The sequence below is a fragment of the Haliotis rufescens genome, unplaced genomic scaffold (assembly GCF_023055435.1).
Source record: "Haliotis rufescens isolate VD_foot unplaced genomic scaffold, xgHalRufe1.0.p SCAF_1, whole genome shotgun sequence".
NCBI lineage: Eukaryota > Metazoa > Mollusca > Gastropoda > Lepetellida > Haliotidae > Haliotis > Haliotis rufescens.
The window spans coordinates 26949123-26974973 of NW_025963779.1; the positions used below are offsets into that span (position 1 = coordinate 26949123).

A 25851-nucleotide genomic window follows, 5' to 3' on the forward strand; every position below is an offset into this window, starting at 1 on the left:
TGGGTTTAACGCCTCTTTTAACAGTATTCCAGTTATATCGCGGCGTGTCAGCTTAATGTGGGAGGAAAGCCCGAAGTGACGCAGGTCTTAGACGTTTTCCACTTCGGTGAAACCCACGAGCACGGGTATGGTACTGACAAACCTAGAAACATAGTCGGGGCGAACCGGGATTCGAACCCACAATCATAGGTTTCTAACGTGCCCAAGGGACGTAACTCTGCACAACAATCGCGGCGCCTTAGACGACTGGGCCACCTGTGCCCCCCATAACAATATGCGCTAGTCCATGTATGTAGACATTCTATATACAAAGGATATCACACCACTCGAAGACCACAGCGATAATGACAGTCATCACGCACCTGTTACCATATTAATTAATGTCTTCTTTTTTATGTCTTTGTTTGGAGATATTTATTCAAAATGTGTCGTTGGTCAAAATGAATTACGTCAGAAAACAAATATTTTTGTGATCTCTGGAAAGTTATCTAAGGAAATGTTTTCATGACAATTCAGGGTTACCTCCCTTCCTCTATGGATTTTTTTATTATTACTGACATAGTAACTGACTTCATGGGAAGTAATATGGACTCTTATCAATATCAATTGAATCAAACCACAGTTGTGAAGTTTTGGTTGGACGGATCTGTATTTGCAAGAGAAGTAGACCTTATATAAACCCATAAATAGTGACTAGGTTGAGTGAGTTGGGTTTAGCCGCTTTTAACAGTATTCCAGTTATATCACGGCGTGTCAGCTTAATGTGGGAGGAAAGCCCGAAGTGATGCAGGTCTCGGACGTTTACCACTTCGGTGAAACCCACGAAATCGGGTATGGTACTGACAAACCTAGAAACATAGTCGGGGCGAACCGGGATTCGAACCACAATCATAGGTTTCACAGCGAATCGCGGCGCCTTAGACGACTTTGCCACCCGTGACTACGTTGAATAATAGGAACAATGGTTTAATAGTGATTTGGTTTTACACCGCTTTTAGCAGTATTCCAGCAACATCACGGCTGGTCACACCATGCAGCGGACGCTTCCTCCACGAGGCTACCCTACCGATCCAAAGTGTTGGATACATATTTACGATGTAACTCAAGACAGTTATTTAAACCTCTGAAGGTTAAATCTGACCGGGTATCCTCCTGAAGAAAAACATAATCAATATAATAATATTGGAGCTCAGTGACATATAAACCCACCCACCTACTCACTCACTCATGGTACTGAATCCACGGATACTCACACATGGGACGCCATCAACAATGTGTCCCCATATAATAAGGTCTTGCAGTTACGTGGTGAAATAAAATTACGTGTGACCAATCCACCAGTCTCGATTGCGGGATCACAGACGGACTCTAAACCTGGACTACATCACAGGTCTGATGGAGAGAAACCCAACCGAACTGCCCCCACCATAAAGTATCATGTAGTTCTTATGGCAGTAAAAAGTAAAGGTAATTAACACCTACCGCCCTGACCACTAGACAATAACTTTTGTTGTTTTACGCTGTAGTCCTTATGACTGGACACCCCCCCCCCCCCCCCCCCCCCGCACACACACCGACATCCATAATACATCTGTGTCACCGCAGTTAATTACTACGTTGATTGGGTATCTAATTATATTGACTTCTTAAGTTGCTCGGGATTTATAAGGCAAGCTCTTAGCTAAGATTAAGATTAGAGGAAATTAAACGTGTTTATATATGGCCTTTACCAGTCTTTTGTGTAACTTTTAAAATTATAATCCGCTCAATTTATACTTTGCCGGAAGGAGATTTAACCTCAAACAGTATATGTTATTTATTTAACGTATTCTAATAGTCATGAACTAAATGACCCGGTACTTGTGTAGTTGTGTCTTGAGTTTTGAAAGTACCTCATAACCTCCGGATGGTTTTTGTACATTATTAGTTTTAATAAGTGTTACTTTGATACTTAGATAAACAATCTCTCTCTCTCTCTCTCTCTCTCTCTCTCTCTCTCTCTCTCTCTCTCTCTCTCTCTCTCTCTCTCTCTCTCTCTCTTAAAAAAATAATATAAATCCAATTTATAAAATTGTGGAAACATATGTGTGGTTCCTAGTTTTACTTAGGGTACGATATAATGTTTATAAACCAATCAACTGTGACGCGTTTTCAAACAAGTATCTGGCAAATTGCCCAGTTATCATGGTAGCAGCCCTTGCAGCACATATTGTCCACAATCAAGTCATGGAAAATTAATGCTCCCCTGAACACGCAAATTGATGACGTAGTACGCATACGGGATATCCTTCTCGCCCACTAAGAAGGTAGTTCCGTTGACACCCTCCCGAGCAGGTGAGAACTTTCGCCATTATCACTAAAATACCTTCAGGTATATTTGTTTACCTTCCCAAAATGGGTCTTGGATAACGAAAACCTACATTCGTTGACGATCCACGTTGTTTCCGTGCAGCGTCAAGCTGACCCAGCAAGTGCTACGTCAACAAGTTGTCGGGGGTTTTCGGTTACTCCCCCTCCTCATTTTCCCACGGACTATAAAATTTTCCTGTGACGTTGCTCGTCCATATGTGACACCAAAGTAAGCCAGTAATTTCTGAAACAACAGCAGCCTAACGTGTTTTCATACAGGTTAGTTATTTTTTGTGCACACATACTGACAAAATTCGTCGGCAATGTGAAATTTTCATGCATTTTGATAATCGGATCAGTGAAGTGAAAAGGGTTTATTTTTAGCACAAGATTTTACGATAACATACTATGTGAACTAACAGTTTGTTTTCTTGCATGCTGTACCCTACTTCTTTGTGGTTCATATCTAGGATTGTGTGGTTCTTTGATAGCTGACTTTCCCTAGTTATCAGGGGCAACCTGTTGAATGTCCTGGGTGGAGTCACATATTGATATTAGTAATTAATATTTCATGCGTGATCTGGCGTTGTTGGTATTGATTTCTTGTTATAAGTATGGCCACAGCCCATTAGGATGTATGCATGGATGTCCAAATAGATCACACAAGATTACTTATGATTGAGTAACGAGTGATCAACAATAATGAGAATGCAGTGGACTTAGCAATTAATGCTAACGTTACATAATGCTATTCTGATGACTTTTGTAATCCTGGTTCAATATACGTATGTTGGCATTAACAATATTTGTAGCAAAGGATTTCAGTTGTAACTATTAAAATAACTATGTTGATGAATTTGTTGTCAATTTTAAAAAGAATCAGTCATGTCGTCACAAGACTTAGAAAACTTTATGAGATCCTATTAATCTTGTTCCATTTGTTCATGATATTGATATCAACAAAAATCATGGTTTTTAAGAAAACAAAGTTTTTTAAACAAGGTATGACCTGTTGGAATTACGTTTCACAAATCATGGAAATGTATTTTACATTTCCTCTTCAATGCTTTGTCATGTTTGTGTCCTTCAGTGTCAAGTCAGGAGAAACATTTACTGATATTTCAATGTTTTCAGGCACAGTTTCTCAATAATCAGTCATGGAATGATAATTTACATTATTCACTTGTGCAAGGTTCAAAGTTGGGACGATGGGGTAGCTTCAACTGAAAGTGTTCGCTGGTCACGTCCACAAAGTGTGAAGTCCATTTAGGGTCTCTCCCACAATGATATTACTGGAATAGTGCTAAAAGTGGCATAAAACCCCAATCACTCACTCAAATGAAGGTTGGTCCCTTAATTATACTGACTATTAAGTAGAAAAAATGTAACCAAAAGTCATCAATAAAACAATTGACATGGCTTATCTGCATGTGTCAATATCAATGTCATACATTGCATGAAATTGTTTATTTGCCTAACTGACAGTAAAGTAACGTAAAAGATTTCCTCATGTTCCAAATTTGATTTGTTGTTATGTTAAAATTCTTTCTGAGATGTTGTATTGAGCGGTTTTTGTCATCAGGAAATATATTCTCCTGTTTGATCATTGATATGAAATGTTTATATTTATTTACTCGTGTGAGAGACTACATTATTGCTACATACATGTAGATCCACACAGATTATGCATGCACAAATCCCTCATAAATAGCAATGATCATATTCAGTGCAGTTTGTTTGTGCAGCTTTAGTTTAGAGAGTACATGCACTTTCACAATCTATTAACCCTTAGTATACAATGTTTTGTTTGTTGTTTAACGCCACACTCAGCAATATTCCAGCTATGTGACAGTGGTTTGTAAATAATCGAGTCTGGACCAGACAGTCCAGCGATTGACATCATGAGCCTCAATCTACACAAATTGGGATATGATGACATGCATCAACCAAGTTGGTGGGCCTGACCACCTGAGCCTGTTACTCGCCTCTTATGTGAACCATGGGCTGTAGGGAGACCAGTTCAAACCCGGATCTTCACGGGGAAGTTTAAAATACAATTTGACATCTACCGGTATGTTTGCGTTCTGTTTCTTGATATGGCAAATGTATCTTGCTCAGCTAAAACAATGGGCAAACATCATGCTTCCTGTATCTAATTATGGCTAGTGTAGTTGGACTGTCAACCATAGGGTCATGCCATGCTGTAGTTGGTTTGAATACAAATGTTCTGTAAATAAATAGTGTTTGTTTGGGGGGTTTTCAGTTAAATTAAAATGAAAAATCACAACAGTATTTCAATTCTTTGATTATGTTTGGTTCAATATCAATTCAGGATCTCTTTTTGTTTTCAATGTTTTTCCTTTTATTTAGAAAAAATCTATTTACATGTATTACTTGACAAGTTTACCAATGTAATATTGTCAGTTTCCAAATCTTTAATCCAAAGAATCGACTAACACATCAACAATGATTACTTTACTTTTGAAACAATTTTGATTTGTAGAGTAATACACTATTCCGTCAAAACCATATTTCAGATTGCATGGAATGATACAATACACTCTTTAAAAATTCAAAGGTTTGGAAACTAACATTGTCACATTTCAAACCAAAAAGGTTGCAACACACCATCACAGTCAAACACAGCATGTATTTATTTCTTTTTTATAGCAATACATTTCTCGATTGAATATATGTTTTTAAGTAGTTTTAAAAGTATATCTATTTTCGGTTATGACAATGATTATAACCTCTGTGAGTAAAGTCATATTCAGAGCTCCAAATAACTTTTTGAGCAATTGAGATTTTACTTGAAGTTTTTTTGTTAAATTGGGTTATTACATTTTTTATTGGGTAACCAATATCTTTTCACTCATCTATTCGTCACTCTATTGTTTTTTTCCCAAACAAAGTAAGGTTTTTGAGATTTAATAAAATAAATAAATAATGTTTTAGATGTATATACATGATATAACGGTTCTAAATTTAGGCTTGACTCAGAAAGTAAATTAGATCGTAATTGTGTTTTGGAAATTAGCTCTGTTGTACACATGCTGAAAAAGCTTCATTGGATATTTACGCGTGCTGTTTTCAAACGACTGAGTTTTTCATTTAATGCATGCGTTTCTGTTAATTTGAAAGTAATTGGGTTTTGAATAGTTCTGGGGGGTATTGTATGCAAAAATACGCAACTTATCTGCATATTTAAAGATGTGTTTTTGATCAAGTGAAACTATGGGAACAATGAAGCTGATGTATTGTCTGACACTTTGTGCATGAATTGATTTTCTTTGAAAGGAAAAAATTATTGTGCCATGTTTACAGGTAATTACTTTTGTACACAGAAACTATTTTCCTGTGCACAAGTTGTAAAACAGCCTACTTCAGTTTGTCATACTTGTTTAGAATGTTCAAAAAGTGCTTCTCATTTTTCTATTGTGGCAAGTAAGAAAACAGCTTTGTATGATTTCAGAAAATCCCATAATTCCTTAATTATGAAGTTCTACAGGAAAATATTCACCTAAATATCTGCAAATCCCCCTCTGTTTGTGTAAAACTGGTATACATGTATAAGTTAGCATCCTTACAGTACACACAATGTCTCAAGTTTGCAATCTTGTAAAGAAGATGTTTACGGTGCTAATTCCGTGATTTCCAATGTTAACAAGCTTTATGTAAGATACACACTCCCTTCTACACCACAGTATTTTCTGTAACATGTTTTTACCATTCACAAAAATATGGTAGATTACTTTTAGATATACATTAATTTAGTTATTTTTGATTAAGCTGGTCATTGAAATATTCCCATTTAAGAATGCCATGACTAGGTAGTTTTAACAATAAAAATAAACATGTAATGTTGACACGGTTGTACTTAAGTAGAGATCATGATATTGATTCTGCAAACTCCTTGATTTCCGAATGTGTATTTCCTAGAAGCACCCCCTTGTGTCAGCTGAGTGTTAAACATGTGTAATCCCCAGAAGACAAGTTTGTACAGTCAAGGAAGAGGAGAACACAACAGGGAAGTTAGCTGTTGCGCTGAGCTCATCATATCACTTCCTCCATTCACAGAAATATCCTTCTCGGTCACAGCAGGCTGAAGAGATCACAGAATTGCTTGTTTCATGTTGATAGGCTGGTTTAACATGAAAGTGTTTTTCACTGCATGTCCCCTTCATGGACTGAGGCCCCCTTGTGGTTACACAGCTGCGTAGGGTTTCGGGACATGAGCTGTACTGAAGCCAGAGTCTAGTAAAATTCTGTTTGGGCAAGTAAGCTCAGTTATGATAGTCCACATAAAAGTAAAAAAATGATGCTGAGAGCCAAGTTTGGGATACGAGTCTCAGACTGGTACTGGAAAATGGGAATTTCCCAGCAATCTCAAATCATGGGTTGGTGGGGTATCCTAGAGGTTAAAGTGTTGGCTTGTCGTGCCAAGTCATACTCACTCACTCACTCACTCACTCACTCACTCACTCACTCACTCACTCACTCACTCACTCACTCACTCACTCACTCACTCACTCACTCACTCACTCACTCACTCACTCACTCACTCACTCACTCACTCACTGTCATATCATGGGCTAGTGGGATAGTCCAGTGGTTAAAGCGTTTACTTATCGTGCCAAGGCATGTGTTCGATTCTCTGGATGGGTAAAATGTCTGAAGCCTATTTCTTGTGTCTGGGATATTACTGGAAATGGTATATTACTAAAAGATGCATAAAATCTTACTCACTCACTCATTCATTTCAAGGGCCCTTGGGTTGCCCTTGGGTATGTCAGTTCACCAAGTTCTTGGTTTGATTCTCATATTGGGTACTCTGTCTGCAACTTCGACCACAAATCTGAAGCCTTGAGCCCAGTAAGTTGAGCTCATAATTGCCCATATGTTAACATTAAAAGCAATTACAGTTCTTGCCAACATACGAGTTCAAGCAAGTAGACTTGGTACTATGTGTAGAACTAATGGATAGAGCATGTGTCCAGAGAGCAGATGGTTGGTGGTTTGATCCCCGACCACATCATACCAAAAGATGTATAAATTTGGTACTTGTTGTTACCCTGCATGGCACTTGGCATTAGGTCATAAAACAAGGACTGTTCAGCTCAGAGTTAATACTGACTGTCTGACTGGGATGTGGATGTTAAACTGCTGACTAATACAAACACATGCACACTCCTCTCGTTGCCACTCCCCTGTCTGGCCCAGTGACTGTGCCCCACTGACGGAGACTGTTGCTCAGTGCCTCTCCCCTGTCTGGTCCAGGGATCGTGCCCCACTGATGGAGACTGTTGCTCGGTGCCACTCCGCTGTCTGGTCCAGTGATTGTGCCCCACTGATCTAGACTGTTGCTCAGTGCCTCTCCCCTGTCTGGCCCAGTGACCGTGCCCCACTGATGGAGACTGTTGCTCGATGCCACTCCGCTGTCTGGTCCAGTGATTGTGCCCCACTGATGGAGACTGTTGCTCGGTGCCTCACCCCTGTCTGGCCCAGTGACTGTGCCCCACTGATGGTGACTGTTGCTCGGTGCCACTCCGCTGTCTGGTCCAGTGACTGTGCCCCACTGATCGAGACTGTTGCTCGGTGCCTCACCCCTGTCTGGCCCAGTGACTGTGCCCCACTGATGGTGACTGTTGCTCGGTGCCACTCCGCTGTCTGGTCCAGTGACTTTGCCCCACTGATCTAGACTGTTGCTCGGTGCCTCTCCCCTGTCTGGCCCAGTGACTGTGCCCCACTGATGGTGACTGTTGCTCGGTGCCACTCAGCTGTCTGGTCCAGTGACTGTGCCCCACTGATCGAGACTGTTGCTCGGTGCCACTCCGCTGTCTGGTCCAGTGATTGTGCCCCACTGATGGTGACTGTTGCTCGGTGCCTTTCCCCTGTCTGGCCCAGTGACTGTGCCCCACTGATGGTGACTGTTGCTCGGTGCCACTCCGCTGTCTGGCCCAGTGACTTTGCCCCACTGATGGTGACTGTTGCTCGGTGCCACTCAGCTGTCTGGTCCAGTGACTGTGCCCCACTGATCGAGACTGTTGCTCGGTGCCACTCCGCTGTCTGGTCCAGTGATTGTGCCCCACTGATGGTGACTGTTGCTCGGTGCCTCTCCCCTGTCTAGTCAAGCGATTGTGCCCCACTGATCGAGACTGTTGCTCGGTGCCACTCCGCTGTCTGGTCCAGCGATTGTGCCCCACTGATGGAGACTGTTGCTCAGTGCCACTCCGCTGTCTGGCCCATTGACTGTGCCCCACTGATGGTGACTGTTGCTCGTTGCCTCTCCCTTGTCTGGCCCAGTGACCGTGCCCCACTGATGGAGACTGTTGCTCGATGCCTCTCCCCTGTCTGGTCCAGGGATTGTGCCCCACTGATGGTGACTGTTGCTTGGTGCCTCTCCCCTGTCTGGCCCAGTGACCGTGCCCCACTGATGGAGACTGTTGCTCGGTGCCTCTCCCCTGTCTGGCCCAGTGCCTGTGCCCCACTGATGGAGACTGTTGCTCGGTGCCTCTCCCCTGTCTGGCCCAGTGACCGTGCCCCACTGATGGAGACTGTTGCTCGGTGCCTCTCCCCTGTCTGGCCCAGTGACCGTGCCCCACTGATGGAGACTGTTGCTCGGTGCCTCTTCCCTGTCTGGCCCAGCGACTGTGCCCCACTGATGGTGACTGTTGCTCGGTGCCTTTCCCCTGTCTAGTCCAGCGATTGTGCCCCACTGATGGTGACTGTTGCTCGGTGCCTTTCCCCTGTCTAGTCCAGCGATTGTGCCCCACTGATGGTGACTTTTGCTCGGTGCCTCTCCCCTGTCTGGCCCAGTGACCGTGCCCCACTGATGGAGACTGTTGCTCGGTGCCTCTCCCCTGTCTGGCCCAGTGCCTGTGCCCCACTGATGGAGACTGTTGCTCGGTGCCTCTTCCCTGTCTGGCCCAGCGACTGTGCCCCACTGATGGTGACTGTTGCTCGGTGCCTTTCCCCTGTCTAGTCCAGCGATTGTGCCCCACTGATGGTGACTGTTGCTCGGTGCCTTTCCCCTGTCTAGTCCAGCGATTGTGCCCCACTGATGGTGACTGTTGCTCGGTGCCTCTCCCCTGTCTGGCCCAGTGACCGTGCCCCACTGATGGAGACTGTTGCTCGGTGCCTCTCCCCTGTCTGGCCCAGTGACCGTGCCCCACTGATGGAGACTGTTGCTCGGTGCCTCTCCCCTGTCTGGCCCAGTGACCGTGCCCCACTGATGGAGACTGTTGCTCGGTGCCTCTTCCCTGTCTGGCCCAGCGACTGTGCCCCACTGATGGTGACTGTTGCTCGGTGCCTTTCCCCTGTCTAGTCCAGCGATTGTGCCCCACTGATGGTGACTGTTGCTCGGTGCCTTTCCCCTGTCTAGTCCAGCGATTGTGCCCCACTGATGGTGACTGTTGCTCGGTGCCTTTTCCCTGTCTGGCCCAGGGATTGTGCCCCACTGATGGAGACTGTTGCTCGGTGCCACACTAGTTTCTCTTCTTCCAATACCCATCACTTGATATTGACATTTAACATAAAGCTGTTCAGTTCAAGTATAGTGTTTGTGTGGTATTCCATGGTTGAAGACTTGTTGAGTACTGTCAAGGGAGGGGCCATTTAATGAGAGTGTCCAGTAGAGGTGAGTGATATTACTAGTATACTGGTATACCACAATATGAAATACCAATGAATATGTACCACAATACGTTTGGAAAATACCGGTATATTGCATCTTTCAAAATCCTGCATAAAATTATGTTGGAAGATTTTACACCAGTGACAACTCAAATGGAAATTAAGAAATTAGCAACTTTTTCCTGTGGTCGAAAAAGTGAAACTCATAATTTGTGACTAGTGTCTTGTATATTATGTATCTATTACTCATTCTTTGTAACCATAGCAACATCTAACAAAATACAAAGTTGTCAAAAACATGTGGGTGAAGTTTTTTATTCAGGTTTGAGAAACATTACAGATGAAAGTATGCATGCAATATATTGTGGTATGTACATGAGTCATTATTGCTATAAGTTGCAGTAAAAATAATAATATTGCAATATGTTTCATGGAGCAGCCTTGAATTGAATGTCACAATGTAGATGTAGGCCATGAAGAAAACTGTCAAATTTCTTTTAAAATATTGATAAGATTTGTGGTGGGTTTTTTTTTACTGACAATTAACTACTAAGGATTTCAACATCTTAAGGAGGCTTTTGGAAAAGTATGGACAAGCACTTGCAGAGAATATTAATTACTTGTTCACTCATCAGACTAATTTACCATTGATTAAAAATGTTCACTGTTCAGGGAAATTGAAATGATGTTTGAAACAATGAGTCCTTTCCCATGATATGGAAAAGATCACCTGAACCCGTACAGGTATCCTACATTGGGGAAGCACCTCCCTATAGTCCCACTCTTCTCCAGTCGTCTAAGGCGCCGCGATTCGCTGTGCAGAGTTGCGTCCCTTGGGCACGCCAGAAACCTATGATTGTGGGTTCGAATCCCGGTTCGCCCCGATTATGTTTCTAGGTTTGTCAGCACCATACCCGTGCTCGTGGGTTTCACCGAAGTGGTAAACGTCTGAGACCTGCATCGCTTCGGGCTTTCCTCCCACATTAAACTGACACGCTGTGATATAACTGGAATACTGTTAAAAGCGGCGTTAAATCCAACTCACTCACTCACTCCCACTCTTCTTGTAACAAAGAATCCTTTATGAAAATTTTACAAAAGTTGGAGGACCTGTGACGTAAGACATCGCATTCGGAGAGTTAAGCCGTTGATGAATTCTGTGGTACAAAAGTGACTTGACATCAGAAATAAGTGTACTTTAAGTACAAGAATAAACCTATTAAATCTGAAGACATGTTAGGCGCTCGTAAAGTCCATACAGATGCTTTCAGTGTCACCGTTGGGATTGTTTTAAAACTTACACTTGTGGCAGTGGCAATCAATTATGAGATCACTTGTTGTTTTTTATGCTGATAAGCATGATAACAAAATTTACAAATTCATGGAAAACGCTTTCTACTTTATCCATTAACACATTGAATTTACACTGCTAGAGGGTTACCCGATGTGAAGTTAATGGATGTTGTGTGTGAATGTTGTGTTTAAAATTTTGTCAAATTTTATTCTTCTCCTGAATGAAAGTTTGTAAACCCCCGAAAATATATCTGCAAATTCTATGAAATTTCAAGTTTCTTGAACTGTCATGTATATGTATATATTTTTATGTACTAAGTATAAACATTCTACAATACTGGGATCCCTCACTTTATTAGTAGGGGTTTCCCATTCTTTTTATGGCAAAATAAAAATGTTAATTACTGAAACAAATGTTTACGAAGAAAACCTACATGGTGAGTGTTCAGATGACATTGATTGCGTTAGTTTATGCTTACAGCTAGAAGATGGTACTAGCTAGATAAGTATATGATGTAGGATGTGGACGATTTGATGGTTTAAAGTATTTTGCTGCCTTGTGAATAGGCATGTCTGAATGTGGAACAGTGTAGAAATAAAAGAATGAAAGTAAAGGTTGTTTATGAAATTAAAAAGTGTGGATGCCCCATGTCCAAATACTACAGGGGACCAATGCTTGAATATCACCAGCATACCCCTTGTCTCTAACACTGTATAACAGTGTTTGAAATTAAGAGGATTTGTGGGATTCTTGAGACATTCTTCTGTGGTATTTCAATGTGGTGACCACCTACATTTTCAACCCTTAATATTGGGGTCATGACACGGACGCCTAGACTTTCTCGCTTAACTCCAAACAAGTGTAAATTACAAAAAAAGGAGGAAAAATATTAAAAATTCAAAAACTACATTACATTTTATGAATAAAATAGATGAATACCAGTGTTCTTTAAGCATAAAACAAGCATGTGTTAGGTACAGTGTTCCAAGGCATCAAGTGTACCAGCTTAAGAGTATCAGTACTCATGTTATTGCAAATGAAAAATATGTTTTGTTGATAGTTATTATTTATTTCTTTAATGTGTTGTGTAACTTTTCCAGACCAGGATAAACATTTGCGTGGTAGGTCCGGCTGTGTGTATATATATCAGACCAAGGGGAATGGGCCAGGTCATGAAAGTAGGAAATAACCCTGGTGTAAGATTCAATAGAAATAAGGATGTTATTGAAATAGGAAGTAGTGTTTTCCACCAGATAATAGCATTGGACCATTTAGGTTAGTAGCCCGGAGATACACACTAGGATTAAGCGAGAATAAGGAAATCTTACTCATTCCCCTTCTGCATGGGTGTACCTAGTGTCAAGCAGTTTCTGTCAGGTTAGTTGAATCCTTTTGTATTTCATCCTTTTCAGAGAATATTTGCATGGGTTGTTCCATAATGCTGTGGGTTTTTTGTAGTGAGTGAGTATGGTTTTTATGCCACTTTTAGCAATATTCCAGCAATATCACGGCAGGGGACACCAGAAATGGGCTTCACACATTGTACCCATGTCGGGAATCGAACCTGGGTCTTTGGCGTGATGAGCGAACGCTTTAACCACTAGGCTTCCCGACCGCCCCGGGTTTCTTGTATACTGATATGGATAATATCTTTTTCTTATTCGTATATTTAATGCAAATTTCATTGTGTGAAGGGAAGTAAGGTAAATATTCTTACTCTTAGCCTGCTGTATCTCCCATTGCCTTGAACCCCAAGTTGTGTATTGCTTCAAGATAAATCAGATGGAATGACTTGGAAAAATTCTTGTTCATGGATCAAGACTTTTCTCAGATTTCAGTGTCTAGATTCAGTGCTATCTTATCAGACAGATAACTGAAGATAACTGATGAGTTATTTCATCAACATAATCAACGTAACTCATCACCCATCTAGCTTGTATAATTTTACTAATTTATTATTTAGTGTACTCTGAACATAATGTTAAAGATACACTCAGCTCTAGACATCACTTGAGGTAAAAGCCATTTCCTATAAAAATATTCATATTGGGCCCAATAAATACATTTTTATCCAAATATTTCCACAGTGTGAGATGTGTGAGGCATTTGAATATAAATGTTTTTCTTTATTTTTGACCCAACTGGACAAAGCATCTGTGAAAAGTAACTCTTGTGGATGTGATGCACATTAAGAATGATATGGATTGTGAGTGGTTTATATCATCAAGTAAAAGGAAGACACGAAGATTTTCTTCTGTAGGTACGCAAGGACGGGTGTTTGTAGTCAGGCAAGCAGGGATGAGAATGGTCTTCTGTAGGTACTTGGTGACAACATAGTTATGCAAGAATGAGTGTTTGGTAGTCAGATTAGCAGGGATGAGAATCTAAACTAATTAAGAATCAGGGCCTAAACGTAAACGTAATTCTCAAAAACTGATTGCTTTCTGTTTTGATACATCTATGATGGGGCTTCACCATGTGAACCAGGACTCTGTGAAGTGTCAGTGTGAAGGGGCAAGAGTTTCTGGATGAGCTTTTCAATCCCTCGCTAAACTGGAAGCCGCTGACCTGTAAAATGTCAGTACTAACCCTCCTCCTTGTGAGTCAAGTGACTGATAACACTGGAGATAGTACATCAACAATACTAAATTGTCCGTCACACCTGGCTACAGTGAGATTCTTGCTGTGTAGTATAGCGTGGCAACACTGGCTTGTCATCAGGGAGGGGGTTCAGACAGGGACACTTAGAAGCAATGTGATAAAAAAATCCAGATTTGGATAGTACTCCTTTGACACCCCAGTGTTCAGGGCACACAAAAACACCAGCCGATTTTGATAAGCTGGGAAAATATTGGTCACTCCTCCACTTACATGAAGAAATTTGCCCCTTGATAATGGAATCATTCTGTGAGTTGTAATTTCATATAAATGTACCTGCCTTATATTAGTTTACCTCCCGTATGTTATGAGGTATCCGACCTGTGATATTGCTCTCCCTTTGAAAGCAGTAAATAAACATGCTAAATGATGTGCATTGGAGAAATTCTGGCCTTTGTCTGATTGAGTGCTCAAAAAAATGAATCCTGTTGTCACACTGAAAATAGGAACATTCTGAAAAAGTAGATTTTTTTTTCTCTGAGTAACAAACCCACATCTTGGGGTACGATGACACGCAATCAACCATGTCACTAAGCCTGACCACCCGATCCATTATGTTGCCTCTCATGATGTAGGTTACTGGGGACCTGTTCATACAATATTCCTGCAGGTGTCTGTTCTTAATAACTTGCTGAGCTTTGACCAGACACATTTGTCAAGAGTTACAGTGATTGGCTAGTTTAAATGTGGGTACAGTGATTGACCAGGTTACATGTGGTTACAGTGATTGACTAGGTTACATGTGGTTACAGTGATTGGCCAGGTTACATGTGGTTACAGTGATTGGCCAGGTTACATGTGGGTACAGTGATTGACTAGTTTACATGTGGGTACAGTGATTGGCTAGTATACATCTGGGCACAGTGATTGGCTAGTTTACATGTGGGTACAGTGATTGACTAGGTTACATGTGGTTACAGTGATTGTCCAGGTTACATGTGGTTACAGTGATTGACTAGGTTACATATGGGTACAGTGATTGGCTAGTTTACATGTGGTTACAGTGATTGACTAGGTTACATGTGGGTACAGTGATTGGCTAGTTTACATGTGGGTACAGTGATTGGCTAGTATACATGTAGGTACAGTGATTGACTAGGTTAGATGTGGATACATTGATTGGCTAGTGTACATATGGGTACAGTGATTGGCCAGGTTACATATGGGTTCAGTGATTGGCCAGGTTACACATAGCTACAGCTGAGTGGTGGTTTTCCTGAATGGCGGCCTCTGTGATTTAGTGGATGGACGCCGCATCTGACAAAAACACTTATAAAAGATGTACTTGTTGTTACCCTGCCTGGCGCTCAGCATCAAGGGGCTAGAACGAGGACTGGTCAGCTCAGAGTCAATACACTGTGTTTGAGTGGGGTATCCATGTCAAGCTGCAGCATGGTATGTCAGTGGGCTAGCACTATAAAACTAGTATGGCGCAGACACACACATACATAGCTATACAGGTGCAATAATCGTGAACGCAACGTTAAACCACATTTCACCTCCCCTTACTCAGCCATATATAAAGATTGACTATAATATGTACACACATACAGATGCACTGGCACACACACACATGCACATATATGTGCCTGTTCTATATAAGTGCCATAATCATGAACGCAAAGTTAAACCCCATTTCACCTCCCCTTACTCAGGCATATATAAAGATTGACTATAATATGCACACACATACAGATGCACTCACACACACGCACGCAAGCACGTACACGCACACACATGCACATATATATGTGCCTGTCTCTATATAAGTGCCATAATCATGAACGCAAAGTTAAACCCCATTTCACCTCACCTCAATTCTTCCTCTGTGGTTATCCATGCATTAAACATGTTGAGTACAGAGGACATTAGAATCCCTAAGCAATTTTCTCTTGTGAGAAGTAATAGAAAGTAGACCATCTGTTCTGCACATAAACATGGATAGATCTTAAGATGAGTCATGCTTGCTACATCCTCATTACGTTCGTTATAGGATGATGGTGTGGAGATGATGGTGGGCAGACAACAGAGGCTGCAGGTTCAATTGGTGTGGGGTGCCTCAAACACTTAAAAACATTTTTCACAATGAAAAGTTTGCAGAAAAGTTAGAAGTAAAGGAATTCACGCAATGGTTCAGTTATGACATATAATATGAAACATGATGTCTTGGTTTGGGTGAAGTGAGGTGAAATTGGGTTTAACGTTGCGTCCAAGATCATTACTGACTCCAAGCCAGACGGGGTAACAACAAGTACCATCTTTTAACGTCTTTTGGTACTACCACTAGACCAGGGACCGCCTCCGTGGTCTAATGGTAGAGCGTCCGCCCAGAGAGAGGAAGGTCCGGGGTTCGATCCCCGACCGCGTCATACCAAAAGACTTTAAAAGATGGTACTTGTTGTTACCCTGTCTGGCGCTCGGCATTAAGGGGCTAAAACAAGGACTGGTCGGCTCGGAGTCAGTATACTGTGTCTGAGTTGGGTATTCATGTTAAACTGCGGCATGGTATCTCAGTGAGCTAGCACTATAAATCAGTCCGGACTAGTACAAGCAGCCACACAAAAACACACACACGTACATGGACGTCGCTATATAAGTGCAATAATCTTGGACGCGACGTTAAACCCTATTTCACCTCACCTCACCTCACCACTAGACCACAGAGGCGGTCTGTCTGGGTTTGGCTTTCAGAAGGATCCATAAAGGCTTTTTGCAATTTGGTTATAAAATGTTAAACATGGTAATGATAAAAAAGAATGTCCATTCAGAAATAAATAAAGTCAATGAAATGTTCTGAAACATCCCTATGTTTTTCTCTCATGCAAAATCACTGAAGCTTGAGGAAGTCTAAAAACTGATTCCAAACTGATTGCCATTACCGACTGGAGTCGCAAACACAAATCATTGACACAGTTAGTTTTTTATTAGCTATACCAGTGTATACCACAAGTGTTAAACCAAGCAGGGCTGAAACTTCAAAGCCTACAGTAGGGTCTGGCCATGGCAGGTCTGTGAGCAGCCCAGGGCAGGGATCTATGGGGATGCCCCGGGGTGGTTCCATCATGAGACACATTGCTGCAGGCTCGTCCCCACCATAGACTGGTGTTAAGTCTTCCCCCTTGTAGCCACCCATGATGTAACATAGCTACTTCAGCGTGATACATTAATCACTGTTAATACATACTGTGCCGACCACAATTAACTGGGGCTGTTATAATAGTCTCATATTGAGGTTGTTGTGGGTTAGTGTGTCTACTGCGTTATGAAAACAACTATACAGTGATTGGGACAAAAGTTGATGGTACGACACGACAGTAGTGCCTTGTTACGGTAATCTTGTGATTAACTCATAATATTGGCAGAGATTTGTCTTGGATTCCAAACTAAGTGCCCTTGGACAAATTGGCAAAATATGTTTAGTTTGTTCAAAATTGTAATTGTTTTTTATAAATATGAAATTTCTTAAATTCAGAGGTATTTTAACATTAACACTTCAATAAATTTGAAACTATGCATTAAAGCCTCTATTTCATTAAAGTGATTGTTGGTCCCTGTTATCTGTGCAGTACAAGTGACGTCTAAAAAGCCATCACAACATAATTTTGAAATTTTTACTGTTGTTGTTGTTGTTGTTGTTGTTGTTGTTGTTGAGGAATGGGTTCTTTTATCATGGCACTGTCATCAAGTCAGATGTTGCTGCCTAAAAATCTATGAAGGGGGCATGCTATGTGGTATGAAATGGACTGATATAACAACTGAGAGAATGGATATTATAAGATTAAGAGTTCTCAAACCATTGTTAGATTAACTCACTCTGATTTGCTACATATTTTGGTTTCAGATTTAAGTCATTCCCTTTGGTGATGGTAACAACTCCTTCACATGATACATTGTACCCTCTGAAGGTCGCAAGAGATAGGTACAAATTGTCCAATTGGGCATTGTTTTGAGCCCTGGCAAAAACTATTTAGATACATGTATAAAACAATCTGATCATGCATACACCGTAGTTGACAGAAGATTAATCTGTGCTCAAGCATATTAAACTCAGAAGGAATGCCTACATAGAGAGAAATGTGAACATTAGCGACTGGTAGCATAACCATTGAGTTTTATTGTCATTGTCATTTAACAATATATCACATGACAAACCATGGATCCAGATGGTTGTGTGGATAGACAGGTCCTACTCAGTACCCATACAACCTGAGTTACCCGTCCTAAACATCTATGTAGGATTACAGGACCTACTAGAGTGTCCATCCTTGTTGGCCAGATAAGCTTCTGTAATTATTCTCCCTTCACAATCTATATCCATCAAAACAACCATAGTTTCACATGTTGGTGGGTAGGTCGTATTGGCAGTGGGATGTTTTTGGTTACATATCCATTTTAAGTTTGAGAAACTATCTTATTGTTTCTGTGTCATTCGTTTGGTTCATTGCCTAGCACTGCATGTGAAGAAAAATTGAGATTTTGGGGGAAAATGAGTCATTCACTGTTTTGCAGCAGGAGAGATGCTTGAAACTAGCTTAATTCTTATTGAGGCTTGAACATGTTGAAAGGCCTTGTATCCTTCCCTGTGTCGAAGATGATTCTGAAAGGCAAATCTTGTACACAATTTCCTGTTTTGGTTTTGAAAGGTTAAGTGATAACTGATGATGTTCAAAGTTGCTAATAGTAGGCTTGTATCAGTGAGAATTGATGGCCCTATAGTCGTATAGCCCTTGCCAAACTGCCCAATAGTTAAGGTATCATAAGGACTAGTAGAAATTTGCCCTTCTTACACGTTTTGCTATATGTTATTATTATAAGGACTAGTGTAAAAAAACTGTTAGTTTCTAACGCTGATGAGGCAGTCACAGTCTTAGAAAATCCATTACATCAGTTTTTCACAGTACAATATAACTGTCAATACTCATTCCTCGTTGCTAAGGAACGGACAACTTGTTGTATTTGCAGCATGGGTGTATCATGGTATGACATTGGTGTGATAACTTGGTTTATACAGCGTCCATGGCCCAACACAATATGTGTATATCACACATACATACATGACAATGTACAGGATGCATGCATTCTCAATGGATCGGGTGTGCTCAGGGATTTCCTCTAGTGATAAACATCTTGTGACCTGCATCAATGTGCTTTCTCCCATACCTAGCTCACACAAGCGGTTAAGACTTAACCTTGTGATCCCAGATAAGAATAGGTCCCAAGGAACCTATGCTGCTCGCAAGTGAGGTTAGAATAGTACCCTACGCTGGTCGCAAAAGGCTTTAGTATTGGTCCCTACTAATCTATGCTGGTCACAAAAGGCCTTAGTATTGGTCCCTACTAATCTATGCTGGTCGCAAAAGGCCTTAGTATTGGTCCCTACTAATCTATGCTGGTCGTAAAAGAGGTTAGTATTGGTCCCTACTAATCTATGCTGGTCGCAGAATGGGTTAGTATTGGTCCTTACTAATCTATGCTGGTCGTAAAAGGTGTTAGTATTGGTCCTTACTAATCTATGCTGGTCGTAAATGGTGTTGGTATTGGTCCTTACTAATCTATGCTGGTCACAAAAGGGGTTCATATTGGTCCCTACTAATCAATGCTGGTCGAAAGAGGGGTTCATATTGGTCCCTACTAATCTATGCTGGTCGAAAGAGGGGTTAGTATTGGTCCCTATGGTCGTAAGAAGCGATGGATCAGGTGGTTAGGTTTGGTGACTTGTTTGATGGTCATTCTAATAATAAATCATTGGATTGTCTAGTCCAGATTCGATTATTTACAGGTCGCCATCATAAAAAGTCTTTGATAGGTATTAAGAATTTGGAAGAACATGAATACTTGAGACTTTTTTTGGGAAAGCAACTGATTTTATCATATAGCTGGAATATTGCTGTGTGTGGCGTTAAGCAACAAACAAAGAAATACTGTGGAACACGAACTCACACTGCTGTGTTTATTTACAGGACTCCATGGTTTCCTGTCACACCTACAGACAGATCTACCTCCCCCTGCCAGAATGGAGAGCTCGCTACACTATACCTCTGTCAACCATGCCGACTGTCTAATAGGATCCATCAACCAACTCCGAAGAAAAACAGAACTATGTGACGTCCTCCTCAACGTCGGCACCCGCCGCATCCCTGCTCATCGCCTCATCCTGTCGGCATGCATGCCTTACTTTCACAACCTGCTGGAGCACAACCCGCGGGAAGCTCCAGCCGAATACCACCTGACTGATGTGGATCCTGACGCCGCTCAAAGTATTATTGAATTCTGTTACACGTCGGCCATATCTGTTACGGAGGAGAATGTGTTGACGTTGCTGCCAACGGCCTTCATGTTTCAGCTGGATGAGATTAGTAACTTGTGCTGTGACTTTCTGTTGTCCCAGCTCCGTCCCGACACATGCCTTGTGACCTATCAGGTGGCCACTCAGTGCGACTGTAAGACCCTGCAGGAAGATAGTGTAGCCTTCATTAAAGACAACTTTCAAAAGGTACCATTTAAGAACAATATCTGAATTTAACCGGTTTGCAAACTTTGCAAACTTCCAGCAATATCACAGTGGGGGACACTGCAAATGGGTTTTAAACATTTATATGGGGAATCAAACTTGGACGTTAGCATCATGAGCACTTTGTCCACTAGGCTACCCCATTTCAGGGCTGTCTCCGTTACATAGTGGATAACGCATCTGTCCAGAGAGTAGAAAATCAGTGTTTGATCCCTTGGCTGCATCATCGCAAAGATACTTGTCATTTCCCTGTATGGCACTTCCAAATAAGGGGATAAAACAAGGACTGGTTGCCTTTTGTAGTCAACATACTGTTTCTGAGAAGGGTTTTCATGTTAAAACTGCTGCATGGTATCTTACTGGGGTAGCACTATAAAACCAACTTAAAACAGTCGTAGTTCTAAGAATTTCATGGAATTATACTAAGATACGTACTGATTTTACAAACAATAAACAGAAATACGAAACTAATGTGACACTATTGGTGACAGCTATTGCGTGAATGGTCTGCTGTTTTCATCTATTTTATGCCTTCAACTCATGCCTCGCTGATAAAATAAAACTTTTGCAACCTGGGAATTAGTCTTCCAAGGACCGTTACCTTTTTCATTTGGATTATGACAAGGAACCCTTGATGTGGGGATATTGTGGTAAAATTGCTGACATAGTACTCATCCCCCCCAATTCATCTGTGTTTATTGTTACAGATTCTGGCAGAGGAGACTTTCCTGGACCTAGCGGTGTACACTCTACTGCAGACTCTCAAGTCTCTCCAGGGGGAGGTGCTGTCTGACAAGCAGGTGCTTGATGCCATACAGACGTGGGTGGACCATTGTGGGGAGGACAGGCAGCAATCTGCACCACTGGTACGTCCTTGCTTGTGGGAATGGGGGTAGCACCAGTGGTATTCCTGGCTGGGGGATGGGGGTAGTCCTGGCTGGCTGGATGGGGGTAGTCCTGGATGGGGGAATGGGGGTAGTCCTGGCTGGGGGAATGGGGGTAGTCCTGGATGAGGGGATGGAGGTAGTCCTGGATGAGGGGATGGAGGTGGTCCTGGCTGGGGGGATGGAGGTGGTCCTGGCTGGGGGGGTGGAGGTAGTCCTGGATGAGGGGATGGAAGTGGTCCTGACTTGGGGGATGGGGGTAGTCCTGGCTGTGGGAATGGGGGTAGTCCTGGATGAGGGGATGGAGGTAGTCCTGGATGAGGGGATGGAAGTGGTCCTAGCTGGGGGGATGGAGGTGGTCCTGGCTGGGGGGATTGGGGTAGTCCTGGATGAGGGGATGGAAGTGGTCCTGGCTTGGGGCATGGGGGTAGTCCTGGCTGGATGGATGGAGGCAGTCCTGGCTGGGGGGATGGAGGCAGCCCTGGCTGGGGGGATGGAGGCGGTCTTGGCTGGGGGGATGGAGGCGGTCTTGGCTGGGGGGATGGAGGCGGTCTTGGCTGGGGGGATGGAGGCGGTCCTGGCTGGGGGGATGGAGGCGGTCCTGGCTTGGGGGATGGAGGCAGTATTCCTGACTGGGGGGATGGGGGCAGTTGTCTTGTCTTATGGGTGGGCGTTGGCATTATTGTGTACTTGATTACAGGTGTATTGATTGTTTGGCCTGTGGGTAGTCCATTAGTGTTGCTGTGCTCTTGATGGCAAGTGTGTTGCTTGCAGGTGGTGCACTTCTTCCCAGAGTTGTTCGACAAACTGAAGGAGTTCCTGCCAGAGGAGTTGTTGCAGCTTCCGCTCACTCTTGATGGTTGGTATTTAGGACACTGAAAGTTGGACAGTCTGTATGTAGAACACTAGAACAGTCTGTATGAAGTATACTAGAACAGTCTGTATGAAGAATACTAAAACAGTCTGTATGTAGAACACTAGAACAGTCTGTATGAAGAAAACTAGAACAGTCTGTATGTAGAACACTAGAACAGTCTGTATGAAGAATACTAGAACAGTCTGTATGTAGAACACTAGAACAGTATATATGAGGAATACTAGAACAGTCTGTATGAAGAACACTAGAACAGTCTGTATGAAGAATACTAGAACAGTCTGTATGAAGAATACTAGAACAGTCTGTATGTAGAACACTAGAACAGTATATATGAGGAATACTAGAACAGTCTGTATGTAGAACACTAGAACAGTCTATGAAGAATACTAGAACAGTCTGTATGAAGAATACTAGAACAGTCTGTATGTAGAACACTAGAACAGTATATATGAGGAATACTAGAACAGTCTTTATGAAGAATACTTGAACAATCTGAATGTAGATCACTAGAACAGTCTGTATGTAGAACAATGGAATAATCTGTATGTAGACCACTAGAACAGTCTGAATGTAGATCACTGGAACAATCTGTATGTAGAACAATGGAATAGTCTGTATGTAGAACAATGGAATAATCTGTATGTAGAACAGTCTGTATGTAGAACAATGGAACAGTCTGTATGTAGAACAATGGAACAGTCTGTATGTAGGACACTAGAACAGTATGTAGAACAATGGAACGGTCTGCTTGTATAATGGTTGAACTGTCACAACAATGGAACGGTCTGCTTGTAGAATGGTGGAATGCTAGACCAGTCCATGAAGAGCACTGAAATAGTCTGTATGTAGAACAGTGGAATTGTCTGAATGCGTAACAATGGAATAGTCTGTATATGTCACACCTGGCCAAATACAACATCTAGACAGAGATCCAACATAGGAGCAGAGTTCCTCTTGATGTTGAGCGATTGATTATAAATGCTCCATGTAAATTTTGTTCTAATCTGTAATGTTGTCCTTTGTTTCAGACATGGACACATCCAGCCCCATCTCTCGTCCGGACGACACGTCCACCTCCGAAGACAGCTTCACCATGTCCAACGGGGGACTCAACAACAACAACAACAACAGTAGCAGCAGCAGCGGCAGCAGCAACCTCGTCATCATCTGCACCATCTGCGGTGAGATCTTCGACAACCAGAAAATGCTGGACCAACATAAGCGAGACTGCGAAGAAATGTCAATCAAGCCAGAATTTCTCCATGTCAATGACAACACAATTACCATTTCGACTGGATCTCCCAAAGGCGATAATGGCTTCTCCAGCAGTCACTTTAGCTCACTGATTAATGGACACACATGTCCCATATGTAACAAGTCTTTCTCAGACAAGAAGAACCTTAGCAAGCACATCAAAATACACTCCCAGAGTGGGTTTTCGTGTGAATTTTGTCTTAAGAAATACAGCACTAAATCAAATCTGCAGGGTCACATGAGAGTTCATTCAGGGGATCGGCCCTTTTCATGTGAATTCTGCGGCAAAAATTTCAACAGTTACTGCGTCTTGCGAGTCCATCTCCACACCCATACTGGGGAGAAGCCATTCCCTTGCCCAACCTGTGGGGTTTCCTTCGCCAAAAATATCCATTTGAAAAGACACATGCAGATACACACAGGTGCTAAGCCACACGTTTGTAACATTTGTGGCAAGCACTTCAGTCGTAGCGATCACGTCAAACGACACATTCAGAGCATCCATTCAGGTGCCAAGCCTCACACATGTTCCCTTTGTGGGAAAGAATTTGTACGAAAATATGAGCTCAATAAGCATATGAAACTTCACTTTGCTCAGTCAGTCGATGGTACTCCTTTCAGTAAGGATGTTGGCTTCCATGAGTTGGAAAACGGCAACTCGAGTCTCAGTGAAACAAGTTTGAAAGATTGAATGATCCACACATCTGTCCCAGGCAGACAAACTCCAGGTCCATGTTCAGTACTGTATAGTTCATGCCCCTTCTCCCCATAAGCCATCATTATCATCAGTCAGTTTTTTGGATAATCAACAAGTAGTGAACAGAGCCAACTATGTACAGTCATTTGTCATCTGTCAAGATGCTCATATTTCAAAGTCGTATTTTATCATGACTGCAGGGGGCACGGGCGGCCCAGTCGTCTAAGGCGCCGCAATTCGCTGTGCAGAGTTGCGTCCCTTGGGCACGCCAGAAACCTATGATTGTGGGTTCGAATCCCGGTTCGCCCCTATCATGTTTCTAGGTTTGTCAGCACCATACCCGTGCTCGTGGGTTTCACCGAAGTGGTAAACGTCTGAGACCTGCATCACTTTGGGCTTTCCTCACACATTAAGCTGACACGCCGTGATATAACTGGAATACTGTTAAAAGCGGCATTAAACCCAACTCACTCACTCACTATCATGACTGCAGTCTGAAACAACAGACCTTCTCAGTATTGTATGTTTTGAAAGCTGGTACTTTTGATGCATTTTTGAATAGCAGAGTCCTATAACCAACTATTGTTCATTCGGTACCAATTTTACTTATGATCATTCATGGTCAAGAATATGATATATAATATGATATTTCTACAACTTGTGAATATCACAAAATGTGAATATCAATGGTTTTGTAATGGATATTTTATTGATAAGGTCGATTTCTGACAATCATCATTAAAAATGTATATTATTAGCACTGGCTATAGTCCAAGGTCTGCAGGTATAGCAGATTATGTTAGTCGATTGTGGAACTCTACCAAACTCCCATCACTATCGGGTGGTCGGGTAGCCTAGTGGTTAAAGCGTTTGTTCGTCACGCCGAAGACCCGCATTCGATTCCCAACACGGGTACAATGTGTGAAACCCATTTCTGGTGTCCCCTGCTGTGATATTGCTGGAATATTGCTAAAAGCAACGTAAAACCATACTCACTCATACACATATCACTATCCTCTGTGTATCCTCGTCATTGATGGAAGCTAAGGTCTTAGAGAAGGAGATATTGATGTTTGTCGTTAAAAGTATTGTCAATTTGGCCAGTACCATGGCCCATCAAAGGGATACCTGATTTGCGAACTGTCATAATGATTTAAAAGTCTTGTCATCAGGTTATATGTAACAAATCAACTTGAGTATACAACAATATATGTCGGATTGCAAGTTCAACCAATGAAAATGACAATTACCGTATTTGACGTAATAAGCGCCCAGGGCGCTCTCAAAATTTTAAATATATAGAATATAGAATATTATTTTGGCGGAAAAAAAACAGTTGAAAGATCGTAAATTTCGTGGTTTATGCTGACAGCCTGAAATGTTTATATACAACAGATATAATTTTCTGGAATTTAATTGCCAATAATAAAGGGTGCGTATTTTACACGAAAAAATATGTCTTGTGTACATTGATCAATTGGAAGGGGTGCAATGGGGATTGTTCACTAGTGGGCGCTTATAAGAGCGGGGGCTTATTATGACGAATACGGTATACTGTTCCTATCTCCAGTTATGTAAAATATAAGCTTTATAGGGTGTATGTTTTAAATATGATTTTTGTCCTGCAAAGTTTGACTTAGAAAGAGCAATATTTTTTTTGGGTGAAAGTAGGACTAGATAAAAACATTGTTCATG

General features: G+C 42.0%; 1 protein-coding gene across 3 annotated transcripts; it reads left to right on the forward strand.

The window, feature by feature from the left end:
• Positions 1-2252: 2252 nt before the first annotated feature.
• Positions 2253-24473, forward strand: LOC125378561 (zinc finger protein 773-like). 3 transcript variants are annotated; one of them, XM_048394005.1, is made up of 5 exons: positions 2253-2334; positions 19894-20426; positions 21152-21310; positions 22103-22187; positions 23234-24473. In XM_048394005.1, exons 2-5 carry the CDS (start codon positions 19947-19949, stop codon positions 24148-24150), a joined length of 1641 nt encoding a protein of 546 aa, XP_048249962.1. In that variant the 5' UTR covers positions 2253-2334; positions 19894-19946; the 3' UTR covers positions 24151-24473. The 3 variants fall into 3 exon arrangements, with proteins under 3 accessions (XP_048249962.1, XP_048249968.1, XP_048249957.1); XM_048394011.1 differs by lacking the exon at positions 2253-2334 and adding an exon at positions 2353-2628; XM_048394000.1 differs by lacking the exon at positions 2253-2334 and adding an exon at positions 12453-12652.
• The last annotated feature ends 1378 nt before the right edge of the window (positions 24474-25851 follow it).

Bases quoted from the DNA above. Each gene is read 5' to 3' on its own strand.
- LOC125378561 (XM_048394000.1), top strand. From the start codon at position 12,619: ATGGGTGTACCTAGTGTCAAGCAGTTTCTGTCAG. The intron at 20,427-21,151 runs GTACCATTTAAG...TTATTGTTACAG, and splicing joins TTAAAGACAACTTTCAAAAG to ATTCTGGCAGAGGAGACTTT. The intron at 21,311-22,102 runs GTACGTCCTTGC...TGTTGCTTGCAG, and splicing joins GGCAGCAATCTGCACCACTG to GTGGTGCACTTCTTCCCAGA.